Here is a 24,520-nt window from a genome sequence, read left to right on the forward strand (position 1 = left end):
TCCTATGCAATATTGTTCTTTACAGCATCATACTTTACTTTCATCACCAGTCACATTTATAACTAGGTGTTGTTTTTGCTTTGGCTCCATCTCTTCATTCTTTCTGGGTTTATTTCTCCATTGTTCTCCAGTAGCATATTGGGCATCTACCAACATTTTCATTATAGGGAACTGGAATAAAAAGTAGGAGGTCAAGAAACACCTGGAGTAAGAGGAAAATTTGGCCTTGGAGTATAAAATAAAGGAGGGAAAAGGCTAACAGAGTTTCACCAAGAGAATGCATTGGTCATGGCAAACACCCTCTTCCAACAACACAAGAGAAGACTCTACACATGGACATCGCCAGAGGGTCAATACTGAAATCAGATTGATTATATTCTTTGCAGTCAAAGATTCTTTGCAGATCAAATTGCCAACATCCATTGGATCTACACAGTCAGCAAAAATAAGACTGGGAGCTGACTGTGGCTCAGATCATGAACTCCTTATTGCCAAATTCAGACTTAAATTGAAGAAAGTAGGGAAAACCACTAAACCATTCAGGTATGACCTAAATCAAATCCCTTCCCTTACAGTGGAAATAATCAAATCAGGGATTAGATCTGATAGACAGAGTGCCTGAAGAACTATGGATGGAAGTTCATGACATTATACAGGAGGCAGTAATCAAGACCATCCCCACGAAAAAGAAATGCAAAAAGTCAACATGGTTGCCTGAGGAGGCCTTACAAATAACTGAGAAAACAAGAGAAGCAAAAGGCAACAGAGAAAAGGAAAGATATACCTATTTAAATGAAGAGTTCCAAAGAATAGCATGAAGAGATACCCAATGCAAAGAATAGAGGAAAACAATAGAATGGGAAAGACTAGAGATATCTTCAAGAAAACTAGTGATACCAAGGGAAACTTTCATGCAAAGATGGGCACAATAAAGGACAGAAACGGTATGGACCTAACATAAGCAGAAGATATTAAGAAGAGGTGGTAAGAACAAACAGAAGAACTATACAAGAAAGATCTTCATGACCCAGATAACCACGATGGCATAATCACTCACCTAAAGTCAGACATCCTGGAATGTGAAGTCAAGTGGGCCTTAGGAAGCATCACTATGAACAAAGCTAGTGGAGGTGATGGAATTCCAGATGAGCTATTTCAAATCCTAAAAGATAATGCTGTCAAAGTTCTGCCCTCAATATGCCAGCGAATTTGGAAAACTCAGCAGGGGCCACAGGACTGGGAAAGGTCAGTTTTCATTCCAAACCCAAAGAAAGGCAATGTCAAAGAATGTTCAAACTACCACACAACTGCACTCAGCTCAGATGCTAGCAAACTGAAAGTCGCTCAGTTGTGTCTGACTCTTTGTAACCCCATGGACTGTATAGTCCATGGAATTCTCCAAGCCAGAATACTGTAATGGGTAGCCTTTCCCTTCTCCAGGGCAATTTTCCCAATCCAGTGATCAAACCCAGGTCTCCACATTGTAGGCAGATTCATTACCAGTTGAGCCAAAGGGAAGCCCGTTTGTAGCCTATTCCTTCTCCAGCGTATCTTCCCCACCCAGGAATCGAACCGGGGTCTCTTGAACTGTAGGTGGATTCTTTACCAACGGTAGCTAAGTAATGCTCAAAATTCTTCAAGTCAGGCTTCAACAGTATGTGAACTGTGAACTTCCAGATGTTCAAGATGGATTTAGAAAAGGCAGAAGAACCAGAGATCAAATTGCCAACATCCATTGGATCATAGAAAAAGCAAGAAAGTTCCAGAAAAACTTCTACTTCTTCCTTATTGACTATGCCAAAGCCTTTGACTGTGTGGATCACAAGAAATTGTGGAAAATACTTAAAGATATGGGAATACCAGACCATCTTACATGCCGCCTGAGATATCTGTGTGCAGGTCAAGAAGCAACAGTTAGAACTGAACACGGAACAACAGACTAGATCCAAATAGGGAAAGGAGTATGTCAAGGCTGCATATTGTCACCCTGCTTATTTAACTAACATGCAGAATACATCATGTGAAATGCCGGGCTGGATGAAGCATAAGCTGGAATCAAGTTTTCAGGGAGAAATATCAAAAACCTCAGATATGCAGATGACAGCACCCCTATGGCAGAAAGTGAAGAAGAACTAAAGAGCCTCTTGATGAAAGTGAAAGAGGAAAGTCAAAAAGTTAGCTTATAACTCAACATTTAGAATACTAAGATCATGGCATCTGGTCCCATCACTTCATGGTAAATAGATGGGTAAACAACGGAAACAGTGACAGACTTTTTTTTTTTTTTGGCTCCAAAATCACTGCAGATGGTGACTGCAGCCATGAAATTAAAAGACAGTTGCTCCTTGGAAGAAGAGCTATGACCAACCTAGACAGCATATTAAAAAGCAGAGACATTACTTTGCCAGCAAAGGTCCGTTTAGTTAAGGCTATGGTTTTTCCAGCAGTCATGTATGGATGTGAGTGTTGACTATAAAGCTGAGTCCTGAAGAATTGATGCTTTTGAACTGTGGTGTTGGAGAAGACTCTTGAGAGTCCCTTGGACTTCAAGGAGATCAAACCAGCCAATCCGAAAGGAAATCAGTCCTGAATATTCACTAGAAGGACTGATGCTGAAGCTGAAACTCCAATACTTTGGCCACCTGATGAAAAGAGCTAACTCATTGGAAAAGACCCTGATGCCAGGAAAGATTGCAGGCGGGAGGAGAAGGGGACTACAGAGGATGAGATGGTTGGATGGCATCACTGTCGTGAGGACATGAGTTTGAGCAAGTTTCAGGAGTTAGTGATGGACAGGGAAGCCTGGCGTGCTGCAGTCGATGGGGTCACAAAGATTCAGACATGACTGAGCAACTGAACTGAACTAGCAATATTTATGATACAACAGTGGGAATTTAAAATTGATTTCTCCTATTTTTTTTACATGTATCTGTGTGTGTTTCTGTCTCTATGTGTGAGAAAGAGTAAGAGAGATAAGAGAGGGAGAAGACAGAATCATTCTATCCTTTTTTTCAAAGGTGACTTGTTAGAAACAAAGTTGGTATGATCCTAGAACTATGTAGCATATATGATGCAATTTTTGTATAGAAAATGTGTTCTCAGTTCTTGATTAAATGCTGGGTGCTCTTGATATTCCCATAGGGAGAAAGAGAGATCAAAAGCCTGGAGAAATGACAAACATGAGCCTAGTAACAACGTTCATCCTCTTGGGCCTTCCCCGTGCACCAGAGCTGGACACGCTCCTCTTTGGAATCTTTCTGGTGATTTATGTCCTCACTGTGGTGGGGAACCTACTCATCCTGCTGGTGATTATAGTGAATCCCCATCTGCACTCCCCCATGTACTACTTCCTAACCAACCTGTCCTTCATTGACATGTGGTTCTCCACAGTCACTGTGCCCAAAATGCTGATGACCCCGGTGTCCCCAGAAGGCAGTCCTATCTCCTTTCCCAGCTGTGTGGCCCAGCTCTACTCCTTCCACTTCCTGGGCAGCACTGAGTGCTTCCTCTACACCGTCATGGCCTATGACCGCTTCCTGGCCATCAGTTACCCACTCAGGTATGCCAGCATGATGAATGAGAGGATGTGTGCCATCCTGGCCACAACCACGTGGCTCAGTGGCTCTCTGCACTCTGCTGCCCAGACCGCACTGACGTTCCATTTGCCCTTCTGCAGGCCCAACCAGATCCAGCATTACATCTGTGATGCACCAGCCATCCTCAAACTGGCCTGTGCAGACACGTCCACTGTGGAGATGGTGATCTTTGTCAGCATTGGGGTGGTGGCCTCAGGCTGCTTTCTTCTTATTGTGCTGTCCTACACGTCCATCGTCCATTCCATCCTGAAGATCTGCACGTCAGAGGGAAGATGGAGAGCCTTCCAGACCTGTGTCTCCCACTGCATTGTGGTCCTTTGCTTCTTTGGCCCTGGTGTTTTCATTTACCTGAGACCAGGCTCCAAGGAGGTTGTGGACAGAATTGTGGCTGTTTTCTACACTGTTATGACACCTTCTGAACCCTATGATCTACACCCTGCGGAACAAGGAAGTGGGGAAGAAAGCTCTGTTGAAGTTTAAAGACAAAGTAGTGTACTCACAAAGCAAATAAGCTATATTATGTAGATACACATATTTAAAAAACTTGGTAATATAATTTAATCATTAACAAGAAATGTATTATATTTATAGTTCTCATTATGAAATTTTATCTAAATCAGCTACTCAGGGATATTTGCTTGACTAATTTTTCTGAGGAATTTTAAAGGTGATATTAGGTTTTTTAAACATGAGATTTCAGTTTATTGGGCTTTCTTGGTGGCTCAGATGGCAAAGAGCCTGCCTACAATGCAGGAGACCGGGGTTTGATCCCTGGGTCAGGAAGAACCCCTGGAGAAGAGAATGACTACCCACTCCAGTATTCTTGCCTGGAGAATTCCTGGACAGAGGAGTCTGTCAGGCTACAGTCTATGAGATCAAAAAGAGTCAGACACAACAGACCAACTAACATGCTAACACACTTTCACACTTTCGGTTTATTAATTTAGTGAAACCAAGGCACATATCATATTATCTTAAACTGCATAGTTCCTTGCAATGAAATTTGGTTTGACCTTTTCTATTGAATATCATTTAAAAAATGTGTTGTAGTGTAGTTAATTTCTAATATGTTAATTTAAGGCATAGAGCATAGCGATTCAGTTATACATATACATATATTCACCCTTTTTCAGATTCTTTTCCTATGTAGGTTATTACAGGATACTGAGTGGAGTTCCTTATGCTGTATCATAGGTCCTTATTCATTATCTATTTTATATATAGTTGTATATGAATGGACAAGTTCCCAATTGGGACAGAAGTACATCAAGGCTGTATATTGTCGCCCTGCTTATTTAAATTATATGTTGAGTACATCATGCGAAATGACAGGCTGGATGAAGCACAAGCTGGAATCAAGATTGGCAGGAGAATTATCAGTAACCTCAGACATGCAGATGACACCACCCTTATGGCAGAAAGCAAATAGGAACTGAAGAGCCTCTTGATGGAAGTGAAAGAGGAGAGTGAAAAAGCTGGCTTAAACCTCAACATTAAAAAAACTAGGATCAAGGCATCCAGTCCAATCGCTTCATGGTAAATAGATAGGGAAACAATGGAAACAGTGACAGAACTTTATTTTCTTGGGCTCCAAATCATTGCAGATGGTGACTGCAGCCATGAAATTAAAAGACGCTTGCTCCTTGGAAGAAAAGCTATGACCTTTCTAGACAGCATATTAAAAAGAAGAGACATTACTTTGCCAACAAAGGTCCATCTAATCAAAGCTATGGTTCTTCCAATAGTCATGTATGGATGTGAGAGTTAGACCATAAAGAAAGCTGAGTGCTATTGAATTGATGCTTTTAAACTGTGGTGTTGGAGTAGACTCTTGAGAGTCCCTTGGACTTCAAGAAAATCTAACCAGCCAATCCTAAAGGAAACAGTCCTGAATATTCATTGAAAGGACTGATGCTGAAGCTGAAACTCCGATACTTTGGCTACCTGATGCAAAGAACTGACTCATTGGAAAAGACCCTGATGCTGGGAACAATTGAAGGCTGGAGGAGAAGGGGATGACAGAGGGTGAGATGGTTGGATAGCATCACTGACCTGATGGGTGTGAGTTTGAGTAGGCTCTGGGAGTTGGTGAAGGACAGGGAAGCCTGGTGTGCAGCAGTCCATGGGGTTGCAAAGAGCTGGACATGACTGAGTGACTGAACTGAACTGATATGAATGTTAATCCCAGGCTACTAACTATTATCTCTCACCCCACCTTGTTTCCTCTTTGGTAACTATAAGTTTGTTTTTGGAATCTGTGAGTCTATTTCTGTTTTGTAAATAAGTTCATTTATATCATTAAAATACAGTATACTAACACATATATATGGAATTTAGAAAGATGGCAATGACGACCCTGTATGCAAGACAGCAAAAAAGACACAGATGTGTATAACGGACTTTTGGACTCAGAGGGAGAGGGAGAGGGTGGGATGATTTGGGAGAATGGCATTCTAACATGTATACTATCATGTAAGAATCGAATCGCCAGTCTATGTCTGATGCAGGATACAGCATGCTTGGGGCTGGTGCATGGGGATGACCCAGAGAGATGTTATGGTGAGGGAGGTGGGAGGGGGGTTCACGTTTGGGAACGCATGTAAGAATAAGATTTAAAAATTAAAAAAAAAAGTCAAAAAAATATATAAAAATACCACTTTCTCTATCCATGTGTCCGTGGACATTTAGGTTGGTTCTATGTCTTGGTTATTCTAAAATAGTGTTGATATGAACATTGTAGTGCCTGTATCTTTTCAATGATGGTTTTTCTCTGGATATATGCACAGGAGTGGGATTACTAATCATATGATATTTCTATTTTTACTATTTTAAGGAGTTCCATACTGTTCTCCCTAGAGGTTGTGGCAATTCACATTCTCACCTTCTCCACACTCTCTCCAGCATTTATTATTTGTAGATTTTTTGAGGATGGCTGTTCTGATCAGTGGGAGGTGATACTTCATTGTAGTTTCCATTTGCAATTCTCTAATTACTAGTGATGTTGAGCATCTTTTTATGTGCTTTTGGCACTCTGTATGCCTTCCTTTTGGAGAAGGCAATGGCAGCCCACTCCAGTACTCTTGCCTGGAAAATCCCATAGACAGGGGAGCCTGGTGGGCTGCAGTCCATGGGGTCGCTAAGAGTCGGACATGACTGAGCAACTTCACTTTCACTTTTCACTTTTATGCATTGGAGAAGGAAATGGCAACCCACTCCAGTGTTCTTGCTTGGAGAATCCCAGGGATGGGGGAGCCTGGTGGGCTGCCGTCTATGGGGTTGCACAGAGTTGGACACGACTGAAGCGACTTAGCAGTAGCAGCAGCATGCCTTCCTTTGGACTTCCCAAGTGGCTAAGTGGTTAAGAATCTGCCTGCCAAAGCAGGAGATGCAGGAGATGTGGGTTCAGTCCTTGGGCCTGAAAGATCCCTTGGAGGAGGAAGTGGCAACTCTCTCCAGTATTCTTGCCTGGATAATCCCATGGACAGAAGAGCCTGGCAGGCTACAGTTCATGAGGCTGCAAAGAGTTGGATACAACTGAATGGCTGAAATGCAGCATGCAGGCCTTCCTTTGAGAAATGTGTATTTAGATTTTTGCCCATTTTTTTGATTGAGTTGCTATTGTTTTTTTGACATAGAGTTGCTTGCATATTTTAGATATGAATCCTTTGACAATCACTTCATTGGCAAGTATTTTCTCCCATTCCATGGCTTGTCTTTTTGTTTTGTTTATAGTTTTCTCTGCTGTGCAAATGATTTTAGTTAAATTAGGTCCTATTTGTTTGTTTTTGCTTTTATTTTCATTACTCTAGTGGTGGATAGGAAAGCTACCTCTGTGATTTATGTCTGAGTGTTCTGCCTTTATTTTCCTCTAAGAGTTTTGTAGTGTCCAGCCTTATATTTGGGTTTTTGAACCATGTTGACTTTATTTTTGTGTTAGAGAGTGTTCCAAACTAATTCTTTTACATGTAGCTTTCCAGTATTCCCAGAACCACTTATGAAGAGACTGTCTTTTCTCTACTGTATATTCTTGCCTCCTTTGTCATAGATTACTTGGCCATACATGTGTGGATTTATTTCTGGGCTTTCTATCTGGTTCCATTGGTCTAAATTTAAGTTTTTGTATAGTACTGTACTGTTTTGATTACTGTAGCTTTGTATTATAGTCTGAAGTCAGGGAGCCTGATACCTCCATCTTCATTTATCTTTGTCAGGATTGGTTTGGTTCTTCAGAGTCTTTTCTCTTTCCTTATAACTTAAATATTTTTTTACTCTAGTTTTGTGAAAAATGTCATTGGTCATTTGATAGGGATTGCTAAGAATCTGTAGATTGCCTTTTGACGTATAACACTAGTAGTGGGTATACAAAATAATATTTCAATATTGGTATATATTGCAAAATACCACAGTAAGCTTAGTTAACATTTGTCAAAATTCAGTGACAATTTTTTTTATTTTGTAAGAACTTTTAAGATCTGTTATTTAGCAACTTTCAAATATAAAATAGAATGTTATTAAGTATGATCACCACATTGTTTGTGCTGTCCCATGACTTATTTATTTAATAACTCGAAGTTTTCACCTTTTGACCCCCTTCATTCATTTTGCTCACTCTCCATCACCTGCCACTACCACATTAGCAATTACTATTCTGTTTTTTATATCTATAAACTTGACTATTTGTTGTTGTTGCTGATTCCACATACATGTGTGATCATAATATATTTATCCTTGACTTAGTTCACTTAGTTTAATGTCCTCAAGGTCTGTTCATGTTGTCACAAATGGCAGGATTGCCTTCTTTCTCATTGCTAACTTATATTAAATATCCCATTATATATATATGTGTGCATGTGTGTGTGTGTGTGTACACATATATACACACACATATATATATAATGTGGTGAAATATATCTGTATCTATCTATCACAGTCAAGAATGAAAGATAAGGCATTCCCTACAGTAACAACATAAGCATTGTACTCTGAACATTTTTCCTAGCCTTCCTCAAATGGATCCATGTTCTTTCCATAGAGTAATTAGGAAAGGAAAATACCACACCATTTTAAATTTCTTAAGTTTTGACTTTGCCAGCTGATAAATGGAGCGCTGAACCAAGTCCACCTTGGAAGAATACTTAACCCTGCAATTAATTCCTAGTTCATAAGTGTGGAGTAGGAATTGATATCTCAGCATCTGAGAGAGTCTTCTTGTTGGCTTTCTGACCCTGGAGTAAGTAGGAGCTGTTCTAGGCCATGTGGAAGTCCTTGGTCTTCCCACTTTCAAGAAGAGTCATAAAAACTTTTGGTTTTTGAGGAGACTCACAGAGATTAATACTACTATCAAAAATTAGAAAGATTCAGGATGAAAATTTTGATTACATTCCTATTTAACTCTATAGGTGCAGAATGATACAGAATCATAGATTTAATGGTGTAGTGACTAAAGTCACAGCTCCTGATCTAGATGTGGTCTGATTAGTGTGTGTTAGGGCAGCCATGAGCAAGGTGATCTCCAGCTGTTAATCACTTCTAATTTGTGAAAATTTCCAAAACACAATCTCATGCATAAAAAATTTTCATATACATAATAGTTACATGCATAACACACATATTTCATAATGCTAAAATGAGATATGTGTGAACATGATCCAGTTTGAAAATAAAATGTTGCTTGAACCCCTGGAGCATCCTTTGCGATTTTCTCCCATAGTAATCTCTTCTCTTGGTATGAGAGATAATAACTACCCTGACATTACTGTTAGCACTCCCACTGATTTTCTTTTACCAATAAGTTTACCAACTATGTTTCATTCCTGTTTTGAACTAATAGAAATGGAACCATGCAGCAGCATTTTAACCTAAAAATTATGTTTAAAATATTTGACTTTGGTGTCTGTAGTTACTTAAAAATTTTAAAAAAATTCTGTAGTATCTGTTATATGAATAAAACTTTTTTTCCTCTGCTTTTATGTACTTCCTCTCTCTTCACACTGAACAACAATGTGAAAAAATCAGATAATATCTTCTGAACAATAGTTTTTTCGCCTAAAGAAGTTCTCTTGGTAATTTTTGCAAGGCAGGTCTGTTGGCAACAAATTTGTTTGTCTGAGAAAGTCATTATTTTACTTTCAAGTTGGAGGATAATAATATTGGGTTTAGAAGCCCCAGGTGATAATTTTTTTCAACACTTTAAATATTTCACTCCACTCTTTTCTTGATTGCATGGTTTCTAATCATATTTCCTCTGAAATTCAGAGTGGTTTATGCATTTTGAATCCTAGGTCCTTATCAAATAGATATTTTGAGATTATTTCTCTCATTCTATGTGCTGTTTTTTACCTTCTTCATGATGTCTTTTGGAGGATGTCTTATTTTGAGCAGTGTGGAAGGTTGAGGAGCCTGATATTTTCTGACTAATAAGGAAATCTTCTCTATTAAGTATAGCATCTTACTTGACTTAACATTTTTTTAAAAAAACCTAAAACAATCATAGTTTTATTACAGTGTTGCAATGTATTTTTATTACAAAATTTCAATTGCCCATTGGGTAACTGAAGATCAGCTATTAGTATACATATATCCCCTCCTTCTTGAGCCTCTATCCCACCAGCCCCCCATACCACTCCTCTAGGTCATCACAGAGCACTGAGCTGAGCTCCCTGTGTTATAAAGCAGGTTCCCACTAGCTATCTGTTTCATACACGGCGGAGAACCAATGCTTCTTTCTCGATTCTTCCCACCCTCCCCCCGTCCCCCACTGTGTCCACATGTCCATTCTCTACATCTGAGCCTCTATTCTTACCCTGAAAATAGTCACATCTGCACCATCTTTCCAGATTTCATGTGTTAGTCGCTCAGTCATGTCCAACTCTTTACAACCCTATGGACTATATATATGCATTAATATATAATATTCGTATTTCTCTTTCTGACTTACTTCACTGTGTATGACAGCTTCTAGGTCCATCCACATCACTACAAATGATGCATTTTTTTTCTCCTTTGCATGGATGAATAATATTCCATTGTATATATGCATCACATCTTCTTCATCCATTCATCTGTCAATGGACATTTAGGTTACTTCTGTATCCTGGCTATTGTAAATAGTGCTACAATGGACATTGGAGTACATTTTTTTTTTGAATTATGGTTTTCTCAGTATATATGCCCAGTAGTGGAATTTCTTGTAATACCTACCATCTCACTTGGGTTTCTTGGACGTGGGGTATCTCTTCATGGCTGCCCCAGCAAAGCACAGCCGCTTCTCCTTACCTTGGACTAGGTTGCCCCTCCTGACATTGAACGTGGAGTAGCTCCTCTTGGCCCTCCTGCACTGGCTCAGCTGCCGGTAAGAGTAACCCAAGTGAGATGGTAGGTATTGCAAGAGGGCATCAGAAGGCAGACACACTGAAACCATAATCACAGAAAACTAGTCAATCTGATCACATGGACCATAGCCTTGTCTAACTCAATGAAACTAAGCCATGCCATGTGGGGCCACCCAAGACAGACAGATCATGGAGGAGAGGTCTGACAGAATGTGGTCCACTGGAGAAGGGAATGGCACACCAGTTCAGTATTCTTGCCTTGAGAACCCCATGAACAGTATGAAAAGGCAAAATGATAGAATACTGAAAGAGGAACCCCCCAGGTCAGTAGGTGCCCAATATGCTACAGGACAGCAGTGGAGAAATAACTTCAGAAAGAATGAAAGGATGAAGCCAAAGCAAAACAATGCCCAGTTGTGGATGTGACTAGTGATAGAAGCAAGATCCAATGCTATAAAGAGCAATATTGCATAGGAACCTGGAATGTCAGGTCCATGAATCAAGGCAAATTGGAAGTGGTCAAACAGGAGATGGCAAGAGTGAATGTCAACATTCTAGGAATCAGCGAACTAAAATGGACTGGAGGGGTGAATTTAACTCAGATGACCATTATATCTACTACTGTGGGCAGGAATCCCTTAGAAGAAATGGAGTAGCCATCATGGTCAACAAAAGAGTCTGAAATGCAGTACTTGGATGCAATCTCAAAAACGACAGAATGATCTCTGTTCATTTCCAAGACAAACCATTCAGTATCACAGTAATCCAAGCCTATGCCCCAACCAATAAAGATGAAGAAGCTGAAGTTGAATGGTTCTATGAAGACCTACAAGACCTTTTAGAACTAACACCCAAAAAAGATGTCCTTTTCATTATAGGGGACTGGAATGCAAAAGTAGGAGGTCAAGAAACATCTGGGGTAACAGGCAAATTTGGCCTTGGAATATGGAATGAAGCAGGGCAAAGGCTAAAAGAGCTTTGCCAAGAAAATGCACTGGTCATAACGAACACCCTCTCTCAAAAACACAAGAGAAGACTCTACACATGGCCATCACCAGATGGTCAACATCGGAATCAGACTGATTATATTCCTTGCAGCCAAAGATGGAGAAGCTCTATACAGTCAACAAAAACAAGACCAGGAGCTGACTGTGGCTCAGATCATGAAATCCTTATTGCCAAATTCAGACTTAGATTGAAGAAAGTAGGGAAAACCACTAGACCATTCAGATATTACCTAAATCAAATCCCTTATGATTATACAGTGGAAGTGACAAATAGACTTAAGGGACTAGATCTGATAGACAGAGTACCTGATGAACTATGGACGGAGGTTCGTGACATTGTACAGGAGACAGGGATCAAGACCATCCCCATGGAAAAGAAATGCAAAAAGCAAAATGGCTGTCTGGGGAGGCCTTACAAATAGCTGCGAAATGAATAGAAGTGAAAAGCAAAGGAGAAAAGGAAAGATATAAGCATCTGAATGCAGAGTTCCAAAGAATAGCAAGGAGAGATAAGAAAGCCTTCCTCAGTGATCAATACAAAGAAATAGAGGAAAACAACAGAATGGGAAAGACTAGAAATCTCTTCAAGAAAATTAGAGATACCAAGGGAATGTTTCATGCAAAAATGGGCTCAATAAAAGACAGAAATTGTATGGACCTAACAAAAGCAGAAGATAATAAGAAGAGGTAGCAAGAATACACAGAAGAACTGTACAAAAAAGATCTTCACAACCCAGATAATCACGATGGTGTGATCACTTACCTAGAACCAGACATCTTGGAATGTGAAGTCAAGTGGGACTTAGAAAGCATCACTATGAACAAAGCTAGTGGAGGTGATGGAATTCCAGTTGAGCTATTTCAAATCCTGGAAGATGATGCTGTGAAAGTGCTGCACTCAATATGCCAGCAAATTTGGAAAACTCAGCAGTGGCCACAGGACTGGAAAAGGCCAGTTTTCACTCCAATCTCAATGGAAGGCAATGCCAAAGAATGCTCAAACTACCAGACAATTGCACTCATCTCACACGCTAGTAAGGTAATGCTCAAAATTCTCCAAGCCAGGCTTCAGCAATACGTGAACTGTGAACTTCCAGATGTTCAAGCTGGTTTTAGAAAAGGCAGAGGAACCAGAGATCAAATTGCCAACATCCACTGGATCATGGAAAAAGCAAGAGAGTTCCAGAAAAACATCTATTTCTGCTTTATTGACTATGCCAAAGCTTTTGACTGTGTGGATCACAATAAATTGTGGAAAATTCTGAGAGATGGGAATCCCAGACCACCTGACCTGCCTCTTGAGAAATCTGTATGCAGGCCAGGAAGCAACAGTTAGAACTGGACATGGAACAACAGACTGGTTCCAAATAGGAAAAGGAGTACATCAAGGCTGTATATTTTCACCCTGCTTATTTAATTTATATGCAGAGTACATCATGAGAAACGCTGGACTGGAAGAAACACAAGCTGGAATCAAGATTGCCAGGAGAAATATCAATAACCTCAGATATGCAGATGACACCACCCTTATGGCAGAAAGTGAAGAGGAACTGAAAAGCCTCTTGATGAAAGTGAAAGAGGAGAGTGAAAAAGTTGGCTTAAATCTCAACATTCAGAAAACGAAGATCATGGCATCCGGTCCCATCACTTCATGGGAAATAGATGGGGAAACAGTGGAAACAGTGTTAGACTTTATTTTTTTTTTTGGCTCCAAAGTCACTGCAGATGGTGATTGCAGCCATGAAATAAAAGATGTTTGCTCCTAGGAAGAAAAGTTATGACCAATCTAAGTAGCATATTCAAAAGCAGAGACATTACTTCGCCAACAAAGGCCCATCTAGTCAGGGCTATGGTTTTTCCTGTGGTCATGTATGGATGCCTATATTCCTCATGTCTCCTGCATTGGCAGGCAGTTTCTTTACCACTAGAGCCACCTGGGAAGCAATGTTAGCCCTATTTGTTTTTTAAAGCAACCTCCATACTGTTCTTCATAGTGACTTTATCAGTTTTCAGGATAGATCACATCTTGTGTCACAAATGCAGAAGAGATTCTATTATTATCATCAGTATTTTAAAAATTATGAATCTGAGGCATGAGTCCCTGTCAGTAAGTAAGCGGGTAGGATTCAAACTCATACCCTCTAATTGTATAGCCTAAACTCTTTTCTGTGATGAGACGAAATTGGTGACCTCTGTTAATGAAATATTACATTTAAGGAACCACCTGGATCCTCAGGTATAAATTTCCAGTAGATGTTTAAACATAAAACCTTCAAAAAGGAGAAAGCTATTGCAATTTTTTTGAGATGACAATGAGTTATTAGAAATGAAATGAGTCATTAAATTTTACAAAAATTTCAGGGGAGGATATGAAGAAACCTGCAGTCATACTCTGGAAAATTTTAATGTAGGAGGTAGGAAGACAGAGAACCTGTACAATACATTTTTCTTAAGAGAGGAAGATGATAGGAAGATGCAAGTTTATTTTTGCCTCTACCTTGGGGATGTACAGTCCCTGTAGTGACATGTAAACTGGATTAAAATATTGAATCCCTAAGCACCTAAATAGAGAACATGGTCTGGAGTGTAAACCCACCTTCTTTATTTCTTTTCTTATGAATAGAATCTATTCCCTGGGGGAGAGACTTAGCAAGCTTCTAGTCTTGATAATCATGTGCACCACATCATTAAACTCACATTCAAACTTCTAGGTCTCATCAAGTGGCAAACTTGATCACAGTGCTCTTTATTTTCCTCTGCTGCTTGAGAAGACTCAAAGTCATAATCTGAACTTAATATTTGTAGGTTAAAAAGATTTCCAGGTCATGCCTGAAATTAAGTCTGGGTTGCATCCTTTTAGAATAAAAGGAACTAAAGCCTAAAACCAGAAACTGCCTTTCTGGGACCACAGGGTTAAACACCAAGGGAGAACTCTAAGGTTTCTGGCCAAAGGAGGGTGAGTTTCAGAATTCTGTTAATATTAATTTCCTTCCTATTTTGAGAAAGAAGTTCAGGGATGTAATATCTGCCATTCCTCTGGGCCTCCATTTTGTGCAGTCCTGAGATTCAAGTGAAAGTCTTAGAAGAATGTATTCAAGGGGGATCTGAGAGTGTTCAGAGATTAAGAAGCTCAGAAAGTGAAATATCTCAGTCAGTAAGTTCCCCCTCCATGGACAGACTCTCACTTTTCTACTTGGAGCAGTAACTTAACCTCTCCTAGCCTTTGGTACCTTTGTTTTTGGTTAGAGACAACCTTCTTGGTTCCGACTCACACCAGATCTAATCTGCTTTAGAGGGCAGCACCATTGAGCTAGGGTCTCTGTCTCCAATGATACTGATCAGGGGGAAGACTCAAGTGAATGAATAAATAAGAAGGAAGATTCTGTCTTACTGCATCCCTCTCTCCTCCCTTGATTTTTCCAGCAGTCATGTTTTCATATGGCAGCACTGCCTTCCTTCTGTAGGCAAGTTTGTGATGCTCTTTGCCTTCTTTAGCTTAACAAGACTCCACTAATGAAAAGTCCATGTCACTCACAATCATGATAATGGTAAAGGCAGATTATATGGGTCCAGTTTGGGCTAGTCTCAGACACTCTCAGTATATACACTCTTGTAGGATGAGACATTGTCAGAAGAGCTGAGTTGTTCTCTAATGGAACTCTTTCTACTGTTTCCACAGATTCCCTTAGAGAAGAATGGCTCCTGGAATTGGTTCTTTTGTGACTGAATTCATTCTGGTGGGATTAACAGATTGACCAGATGTCCAACTTTCCTTGTTTTTTCTTTTTATAGGAATGTATATGGTCACTGTGATGGGAAATTTGGGCTTGATCACTCTAATTTGGTTGAATTCATACCTACACACCCTGATGTACTTTTTAGTCTTTAGTTTGTCTTTGATAGACATCTGTTATTCTTCTGTATTTACACCCAACATGCTGATTAACTGTATATCAAAGAAAAGTATTATTTCTTACGTGTAATGCATGACCCAACTGTACTTTTTCTCTCTTTTTAAAAAATTTCTGAATGCTGTGTGCTAACTGTGGTGTTGGAGAAGACTCTTGAGAGTCCCTTGGACTGCAAGGAGATCCAACCAGTCCATCCTAAAGGAGATCAGTCCTGGGTGTTCTTTGGAAGGAATGATGCTAAAGCTGAAACTCCAGTATTTTGGCCACCTCATGCGAAGAGTTGACTCATTGGAAAAGACTCTGATGCTGGGAGGGATTAGGGGCAGGAGGAGAAGGGGATGACCGAGGATGAGATGGCTGGAAGGCATCACTGACTCGATGGACGTGAGTCTGAGTGAACTCCGGGAGTTGGTGATGGACGGGGAGGCCTGCCGTGCTGCGATTCATGGGGTTGCAAAGAGTTGGACATGACTGAGCAACTGAACTGAACTGAACTGAACTGAACTGAACTGAACATCAATGGTCTATGACCGCTATGTGGCCATCTGTAAGCCACTCTTGTATAATACTACCATGTCCCCTGAAGTGTGTTCCAGTCTTATACTTGGTTCCTACTTGATGGCATTTTCTGCTGCCATGGCTCACACTGGATGCATGCTGAGACTGACCTTGTGCAATGCAAACACCAGCAACCATTATTTGTGTGACATCCTCCCTGTGCTCCAGCTCTCCTGCACAAGTCCCTACATCAATGAGTGGAAGTGTTCTTTGTGGTGGGCATCAACATCACTGTGCTCAGTCTCACCATCTTTGTTTCTTATGGTCTCATCCTTTCCGGCATCCTCCACATCATGTCCATGGAGGGCAGACCCAGAGCCCTCAGCACCTGCAGTTACTACATCATTGCTGTTTCTCTGTTTTTTGGATCAGGGGCATTTATGCATCTAAAACCATCTTCTACTGGATCTATGGATGAAGAATCTCTTCTGTCTTTTATACCAATGTAGTTCCCATGATGAACCCCTTAATTTTTAGTTTGAGAAACAAAGATGTTCAAATTGCTTTGAGTAAAACCCTGAGAAGAAAGTATTGATTAGCATCACAGTCTCCATGCAGGTAGTCATAGGACAGGAGTGTCTGTGTTTATTTACAATTGTTCTATTGGCATCCTTCTTATCCTATTTCTTCCTCACCATGGGGAAGAAAATTGGAGTCATCTGTCAAAGTAGGTCTTCTATCTTCATCACTTTCAGAATTTACTGTTCTTTTTCTATTTCCTATTTAAGAATAGCATTAAGAAATACATTTATCTCCATCTTTTTCCCATTGTCATTATGGGCTTTGTTTGTTTCCCTTAGAAAAAGATAAATGGTTCTGCTAATGATTAAAAAAGTAACATTGCTGTATCTTTAAAGTCTTTTTAAAGCATTTATTTTTAGTTATCAATAAAGTTAAAATTAATACTATCTGCTTAGGGGCATTAGGGCATTTCTTAAATGCCACTTGTGCCAGCGGAAGTAGGAATTGGACAATCTGTCTTACCCTTTTCTATTGCCCTACAGTGGTCAGGAGTATGATTCCTCCAAAGGCCAGTGTTTCACAATTACCTGTGTGTGTGCTCAGTCACTCCATCATGTCCAACTCTGTGACCCCCTGGATTGTAGCTGGCCTGGCTCCTCTGTCCCTGGAATTTTCCAAGCAAGAATACTGGAGTGGATTGCCATTTCCTTCTCCAGGGGATCTTCTCAACTCGGGGATTGAACTGTGAAACCAGCATCTCCTGCACTGGCAGGCAGATTTTTTACCACGGTGCCAGCAGGGAAGCCTCACAGCAGACTATTAGCCTTTTGATTTCAAGTCTACCACTCTTTCTGGTATTCTTTATATCTCATGACTCATGCTCAGTCATGTCTGACTCTTTGTGATCCCATGGGCTGTAGCCCACCAGTCTCCTCTGTCCACGGGATTTTCCATGCAAGAGTACTGCTGTGGTTTGCTATTTCTTCCTTTAGAGATCTTTCCAACCCAGGGATTGAACCCTTGCCTCCTTTGTCTACTACATTTCAGGAGGATTCTTTACCCGCTGAGCCACTGCTTCATTTTACTTTTATTTTAGTAAAGGCAAAATGTGAGAAAAGATTTGTTTTGAAAGCCGACTTTTTCTACAAAAAAACCAACCAACCAAACAAACGAAACAGAATGTGAAATGAAGTGTTTTCAGGGTATGGAAGAAAAATAATTTCTGAAATGTGTCATTAGTCCATGATCCAAAGAGACACAGGACAATAAATGAGGTCCTCAGTAGCGGATGGTCAATGAGATTTAGAAACCACGCTTCATTGTATATTTTTACTATGATGGTAGAGTACTGTAATTATCCTCATTTTCCATAAAGCTGTGTCTAAAACTCATAATATAGAATGATCACATTAATAGTGGTTTTGGCTAAGATGGCGGAGGAATAGGATGGGGAGACCACTTTCTTCCCCACAAATTCATCAAAAGAACAGCTAAACACTGAGGAAATTCCACGAAACAACTTTGGAATGCCGGCAGAGGACTTCAGGCACCCAGAAAAGCAGCCCATTGTCTTCAAAAGGAGGTAGGAAAAATATAAAAGACAAAAAGAGAGACAAGAGAGGTAGGGATGGAGCTCTGTCCCGCGAAGGGAGTCTTAAAAAGAGAGAACAGTCTTTTGGACTCTGTGGGAGAGGAGGGTGGGATGATTTGGGAGAATGGTATTGAAACATGTGTAATATCATATATGAAATGAATCGCCAGTCCAGGTTCGATGCATGATGCTGGATGCTTGGGGCTGGTGCACTGGAATGACCCAGAGGGATGGTATTGGGAGGGAGGAGGGAGAGGGGTTCAGGATGGGGAACACGTGTATACCTGTGGCAGATTCATGTTGATGTATGGCAAAATCAATACAATATTATAAAGTAATTAACATCCAATTAAAATGAATAAATTTATATTAAAAAAAAAAAAGAGAGAGAAGTTTCCAAACACCAGGAAACACTCCCACTGCTGAGTCTGTGGTGAGCCTTGGAACCACAGAGGGCAACATAACTGGGAGGAAAAATAAATAAATAATTAAAACTCACAGATTACATGACCAGTGGTAACTCCCCCAGTGGAGAAGCAGTGCAGCCGCCTGCATCAGCCACTAGCAAGCGGGGGCTGGGCAGAGAGGCAGGGGCTGCTTTGCTTAGAGTAAGGACCCAGGCCTGAATGCCCCGAGGGCAATCTGAGGGAACTAACTTGAGATTGCAAACCAGACTGTGGGATGGCTACAACACGAAAAGCCCTAACCTAAGACACCATCAGGCCCACTCGCAGAACCAAGGACTGAGCAGAGCTGGCTGGCTGGAGACCATCTCCCTCCGGTGACAGGCAGCCAGAGCTGGAAGGGGCAGTTGCGGCCCCAGAGAGGCATTATCTACCAAACGGCAAGCAGGCTTCGTTGCTAACTAAGATTTCTTGGGATTCTGGACGGCCGACATCCGCCTGAGAAGGCGTGCCGGTTGTACACCCAGAAAACCAAGCGGCAGGGACGGGGGAGGCGATAAGTTGCAGAGACCGTGCTCACCAAACACCTGGTCACCTGAGCTTCTCAGACCTAGGAAGGGCACAAAACGCAAGCCCAACTGAGTCTGCACCTCTGAGGAATACCCCAGTACCTGAACGTGAGCGGCTTAGACCTGGGAAGTGCATACAACCCAGAGCCGGCCTCAGACAGTTCCCAGCAGAGCAACCTAGAGCCTAAGCAGTGTAGACAGGGAAAGCACACATGCCATGAGCGGGGGCAAACCCAGTGTGGCTGAGACACTGCGAGAGCACGCCAGTGTTATTTGTTTGCAGCATTCCTCTCTCTCCACAGCACAACTGAACAAGTGAGCCTAAACAAGTGTCCACTATCGCCCCCTTGTGTCAGGGTGGAAATTAGACACTGAAGAGAACAGCAAACAGAAGAAGCTAAAACAGAGGGAACCGGCTTGGAAGTGACAGGTGCAATAGATTAAAACCCTGTAGTTAGTACCGACTACTTAGGAAGGGGCCTATAGGTCTTGAGAAATATAAGCCAGACCAAGGAACTATCAAAAATGAACTGACCCCACACTGCCCACAACACCACCAGAGAAAGTCCTAGATATATTTTTATTATTTTTACTATCATTCTTTATTTTTTAATTTTAAGTCCTCTATTACTCCTTTAATTTTCATTTTTATGACCTACTATTACTTTGCAAAAAAAAGAGACCCTATTTTTAAAAGCAAACTTCATATTATATATTTTATAATTTTTGTGACTTTTTTTCTTTAATATCATATTTTTGAAAATCCAACCTCTACTCTAGATTTTTAACCTTTGCTTTTTGGTATTTGTTATCAATTTTGTACCTTTAAGAACCCAATCTTCAGTACCCATTTTTACTTGGGAGCAAGATTACTGGCTTGACTGCTCTCTCCCTCTTTGGACTCTCCTTTTTCTCCTCCAGGTCGCCTCTATCTCCTCCCTCCCTCTTCTCTTCTCTACCCAACTCTGTGAATCTCTTTGTGTGTTCCGGACAGTGAAGAACACTTAGGGAACTGATTACTGGCGGATCTGTCTGTCTCCTTTTGATTCCCCCCTTTATCCTCCTGGCCACCTCTGTCTCCTTCCTTCCTCTTTTCTTCTCCATGTAACTCTGTGAACCTCTCTGGGTGTCCCTCACTGTGGAGAAATTTTCATCTTTAACCTAGATGTTTTACCAATAGTGCTGTATAGAAAACTACAGGCCAATATCACTGATGAACATAGATGCAAAAATCCTTGACAAAAAACCTCGAAGAGCCAAACCAATCTTGAGAAAGTAGAATGGAACTGGAGGAATCAACCTGCCTGACTTTAGGCTCTACTACAAAGCCACAGTCATCAAGACAGTATGGTGCTGGCAGAAAGACAGAAATATAGATCAATGTCTTTGCAGATAGTTCAATGGAACAAAATAGAAAGCCCAGACATAATGCATGCACCTATGGACACCTTATTTTTGACAAAGGAGGCAGGAATATTCAATGGAGAAAAGACAATTTCTTTAACAAGTGGTGCTGGGAAAACTGGTCAACCACTTGTAAAAGAATGAAACTAAAACACTTTCTAACACCATACACAAAAATAAACTCAAAATGCATTAAAGATTTAAATGTAAGACCAGAAACTATAAAACTCCTAGAGGAGAACATAGGCAAAACACTTTCCAACATAAATCACAGCAGGATCCTCTATGATCCACCTCCAAGAATATTGGAAATAAAAGCAAAAATAAACAAATGAGACCTAATTAAAATGAAAAGCTTCTGCACAACAAAGGAAACTCTAAGCAAGGTGAAAAGACAGCCTTCAGAATGGGAGAAAATAATAGCAAATGAAGCAACTGACAAAGAACCTCAAAAACATACAAGCAACTCCTGAAGCTCAATTCCAGAAAAATAAATGACCCAATCAAAAAATGGGCCAAAGAATTAAACAGAGATTTCTCCAGAGAAGATATACAGATGGCTAACAAACACATGAAAAGATGCTCAACATCACTCATTATCAGAGAAATACAAATCAAAACCACAATGAAGTACCATTTCATGCCAGTCAGAATGGCTGTCATCCAAAAGTCTATAAGCAATAAATGCTGGAGAAGGTGTGGAGAAAAGGGAATCCTCTTACACTGTTGGTGGGAATGCAAGCTAGTACAGCCACTATGGAGAACAGTGTGGAGATTCCTTAAAAAATTAGAAATAGAACTGCCATATGACCCAGCAAATCCCACTGCTGGGTATACACACCTAGGAAACCAGAATTGAAAGAGATACATGTACCCCAATGTTCATCGCAGCACTGTTTATAATAGCCAGGACACGGCAGCAACTTAGATGTCCCTCAGCAGACGAATGGATAAGAAAGCGGTGGTACATATACACAATAGAGTATTACTCAGCCATGAAAAAGAATACATTTGAATCAGTTCTAATGAGGTGGATGAAACTGGAGCTTATTATACAGAGTGAAGTAAGCCAGAAAGTAAAACACCAACACAGTATACTAACATATATATATGGAATTTAGAATCATGGTAATGATAACCCTGTATGTGAGACAGCAAAAGAGACACAAATGTATAGAACAGCCTTTAGGGGTCTGTGGGAGAGGGCGAGGGTGGGATGATTTGGGAGAATGGTATTGAAACCTGTATAATATCATATATGAAACCAATCGCCAGTCCAGTTTTGATGCATGATACAGGATGCTCGGGGCTGGTGCACTGGGATAACCCAGAGGGATGCTATGGGGAGGGAGGTGGGAGGGGGGTTCAGGATGGGGAACATGTGTACACCCATGGAGGATTCCTGTCAATGTATGGCAAAACCAATACAATATTCTAAAGTAATTAGCTTCCAATTAAAATTAAATAAATTTATATTAAAAAATAAAGATTTTTCCAGATTAAAAAAAAGAACTGGACATGGAAAAATGGACTGGTTCAAAATTGGGAAAGGAGTACATCAAGGCTGTACATTGTCACCCTGCTTATTTAACTTATATACAGAGTACACCATGAGAAATGCCAGATAGCATGAAGCCCAAACTGGAATCAAGATTGCTGGGAGAAATATCAATAACGTCAGATATGCAGATGACACCACCATTATGGCAGAAAGCAAAGAGTAACTAAAGAGCTTCTTGATGAAGGTGAAAGAGCAGAGTGAAAAAGTTGACTTAAAATTCAACATTAAAAACTAAGATCATGGCATCAGGTCCCATCACTTCATGGCAAATTGATGGGGAAACAATGGAAATACTGACAAACTTTATTTTCTTGGGCTCTAAAGTCACTGCAGATGGTGACAGCAGCTGAAATTAAAAGACACTTACTACTTGGAAGAAAAGCTATGACCTACTTAGACAGCATATTCAAAAGCAGAGATATTACTTTGCCAACAAAAGTCTGTCTGGTCAAAGCTATGGTTTTCCCAGTAGTCATGTATGGATGTGAGAGTTGGACTGTAAAGATAGCTGAACACTGAAGAATTGCTTTTGAACTGTGGTGCTGGAGAAGACTCTTGAGAATCCCTTGGACTGCAAGGAGATCGAGCCAGTCAATCCTAAAGGAAATCAGTCCTGAATATTCATTGGAAGGATTGATGCTGAAGCTGAAACTCCAATTTGGCCACCTGATGTGAAGCCTGACTCATTTGAGAAAACCATGATGCTGGGAAAGATTGAAGGCAGGAGAAGGGGATAACAAAGGATAAGATGGTTGGATGGCATCAGCAACTCAATGGACCTTAATTTGAGCAGGCTATGGTAGACGGTGAAGGAAAGGGAGGCCTCGTGTGCTGCAGTCCATGCGGTCATATAGAGTTAGACATGACTGAGCGACTGAACAATAGCATCATTCCCTAAGTGCAATGCGCATACCAATTGTAAATTATTTTATTCTTTCTATTTTCCTGTTTGAAAAACAGCCCTTGTAACTCTTAGGGCATTATAATGACATAAAGAAGTGTTTACAAATAACACTTTTCCGGTTAATATTTGATAATATGGGCATCCTTAATGGCTCAATTGGTAAAGAATCCACCTGCAATGCAGGAGACCCCAGTTCGATTCCTGGGTCGGGAAGATCTGCTGGAGAAGGGATAGGCTACCCACTCCAATATTCTTGAGCTTCCCTTGTGGTTCAGCTGGTGAAGAATCTGCCTGTGATGCGGGAGACCAGGGTTCAATTCCTGGGTTGGGAAGATCCCCTGGAGAAGGGAAAGGCTACCCACTCCAGTATTCTGGCCTAGAGAATTCCAGGGACTATACAGTTCTTGGGGTCACAAAGGATCAGTTATGACTGTGTGACTTTCATTTTCTTTTGATAAAAAGTATTCATTACTGAAATATTTCAATTTTCCATTATTTTACTTTATTCTCCAGAGCTTTTTCATGCTGTCCCGTGTCTCATCACTTTCTATTCATCTCTCTTACTGTTCTTTCAGTTTTAAAAGAAGAAAGATATGAGGAAGGATTATGAGCAGACCCTCTGAGCTTCAGCGTACATTTTGCTGGGACAATCAGCACATAGGCAAATGTTGAATAAGAGGGAAAAAAGTTTAAATACATGAAATTTGATGCCATAACTTTATCTACTAATGGATATATCTGACAAACTGAAGTTATTAGGGACTTGAACAAGGAAGGCAGGAACAGCATGTACAGAAAGAGAAGGCCCCTGTTTAGGATTGATATCTAAAATTATGAGTGTGCAGGGTCCCTCAGAAAGTATAAACATACTGGGAAGTGGAAAGAGTCTGTAGCAGGGAGAGCATCTTAAAGAAACGATACCAACAATTATGAAGGTGGAATACTACAAGAAAAGACAATATTTTTCCTTGAGAACTCTACAACTTAATGTGGAACTCAAAAATATATAGTGTTATAAAGCACTTAGAATCTAAGTCAGGCAGAGTTAAGTTAGGGTAGCTAAGGTGCTTTTCATAGTAAATGGGGGAAATAAGTTTTTTTTTTTAAACCTATATTTGATATATAGACTACACACAACTGTACAAAATTCTGTTCTTTGTTGCTTCAGTGATTATTGATGTTAACCAATGTTTTGTCCTCAAAGAATTAAAAGGTTCCTGAA

At 40.5% G+C, this 24,520-nt stretch overlaps 1 protein-coding gene and 1 pseudogene across 1 annotated transcript; both read left to right on the top strand.

Moving 5' to 3' along the window:
- LOC102171132 (olfactory receptor 10G9-like) lies at positions 3,171 to 4,076 on the top strand. Its single transcript, XM_013975819.2, has one exon. It carries the CDS (start codon positions 3,171 to 3,173, stop codon positions 4,074 to 4,076), a length of 906 nt encoding a protein of 301 aa, XP_013831273.2.
- Positions 15,630 to 16,938, top strand: LOC106503724 (annotated as a pseudogene).

The sequence above is a fragment of the Capra hircus genome, chromosome 29 (assembly GCF_001704415.2).
Source record: "Capra hircus breed San Clemente chromosome 29, ASM170441v1, whole genome shotgun sequence".
In the NCBI taxonomy this organism is placed as follows: Eukaryota; Metazoa; Chordata; class Mammalia; order Artiodactyla; family Bovidae; genus Capra; species Capra hircus.

Coding starts and splice junctions, on each gene's coding strand:
- LOC102171132 (XM_013975819.2), top strand. CDS start 3,171: ATGACAAACATGAGCCTAGTAACAACGTTCATCCTCTTGGGCCTTCCC.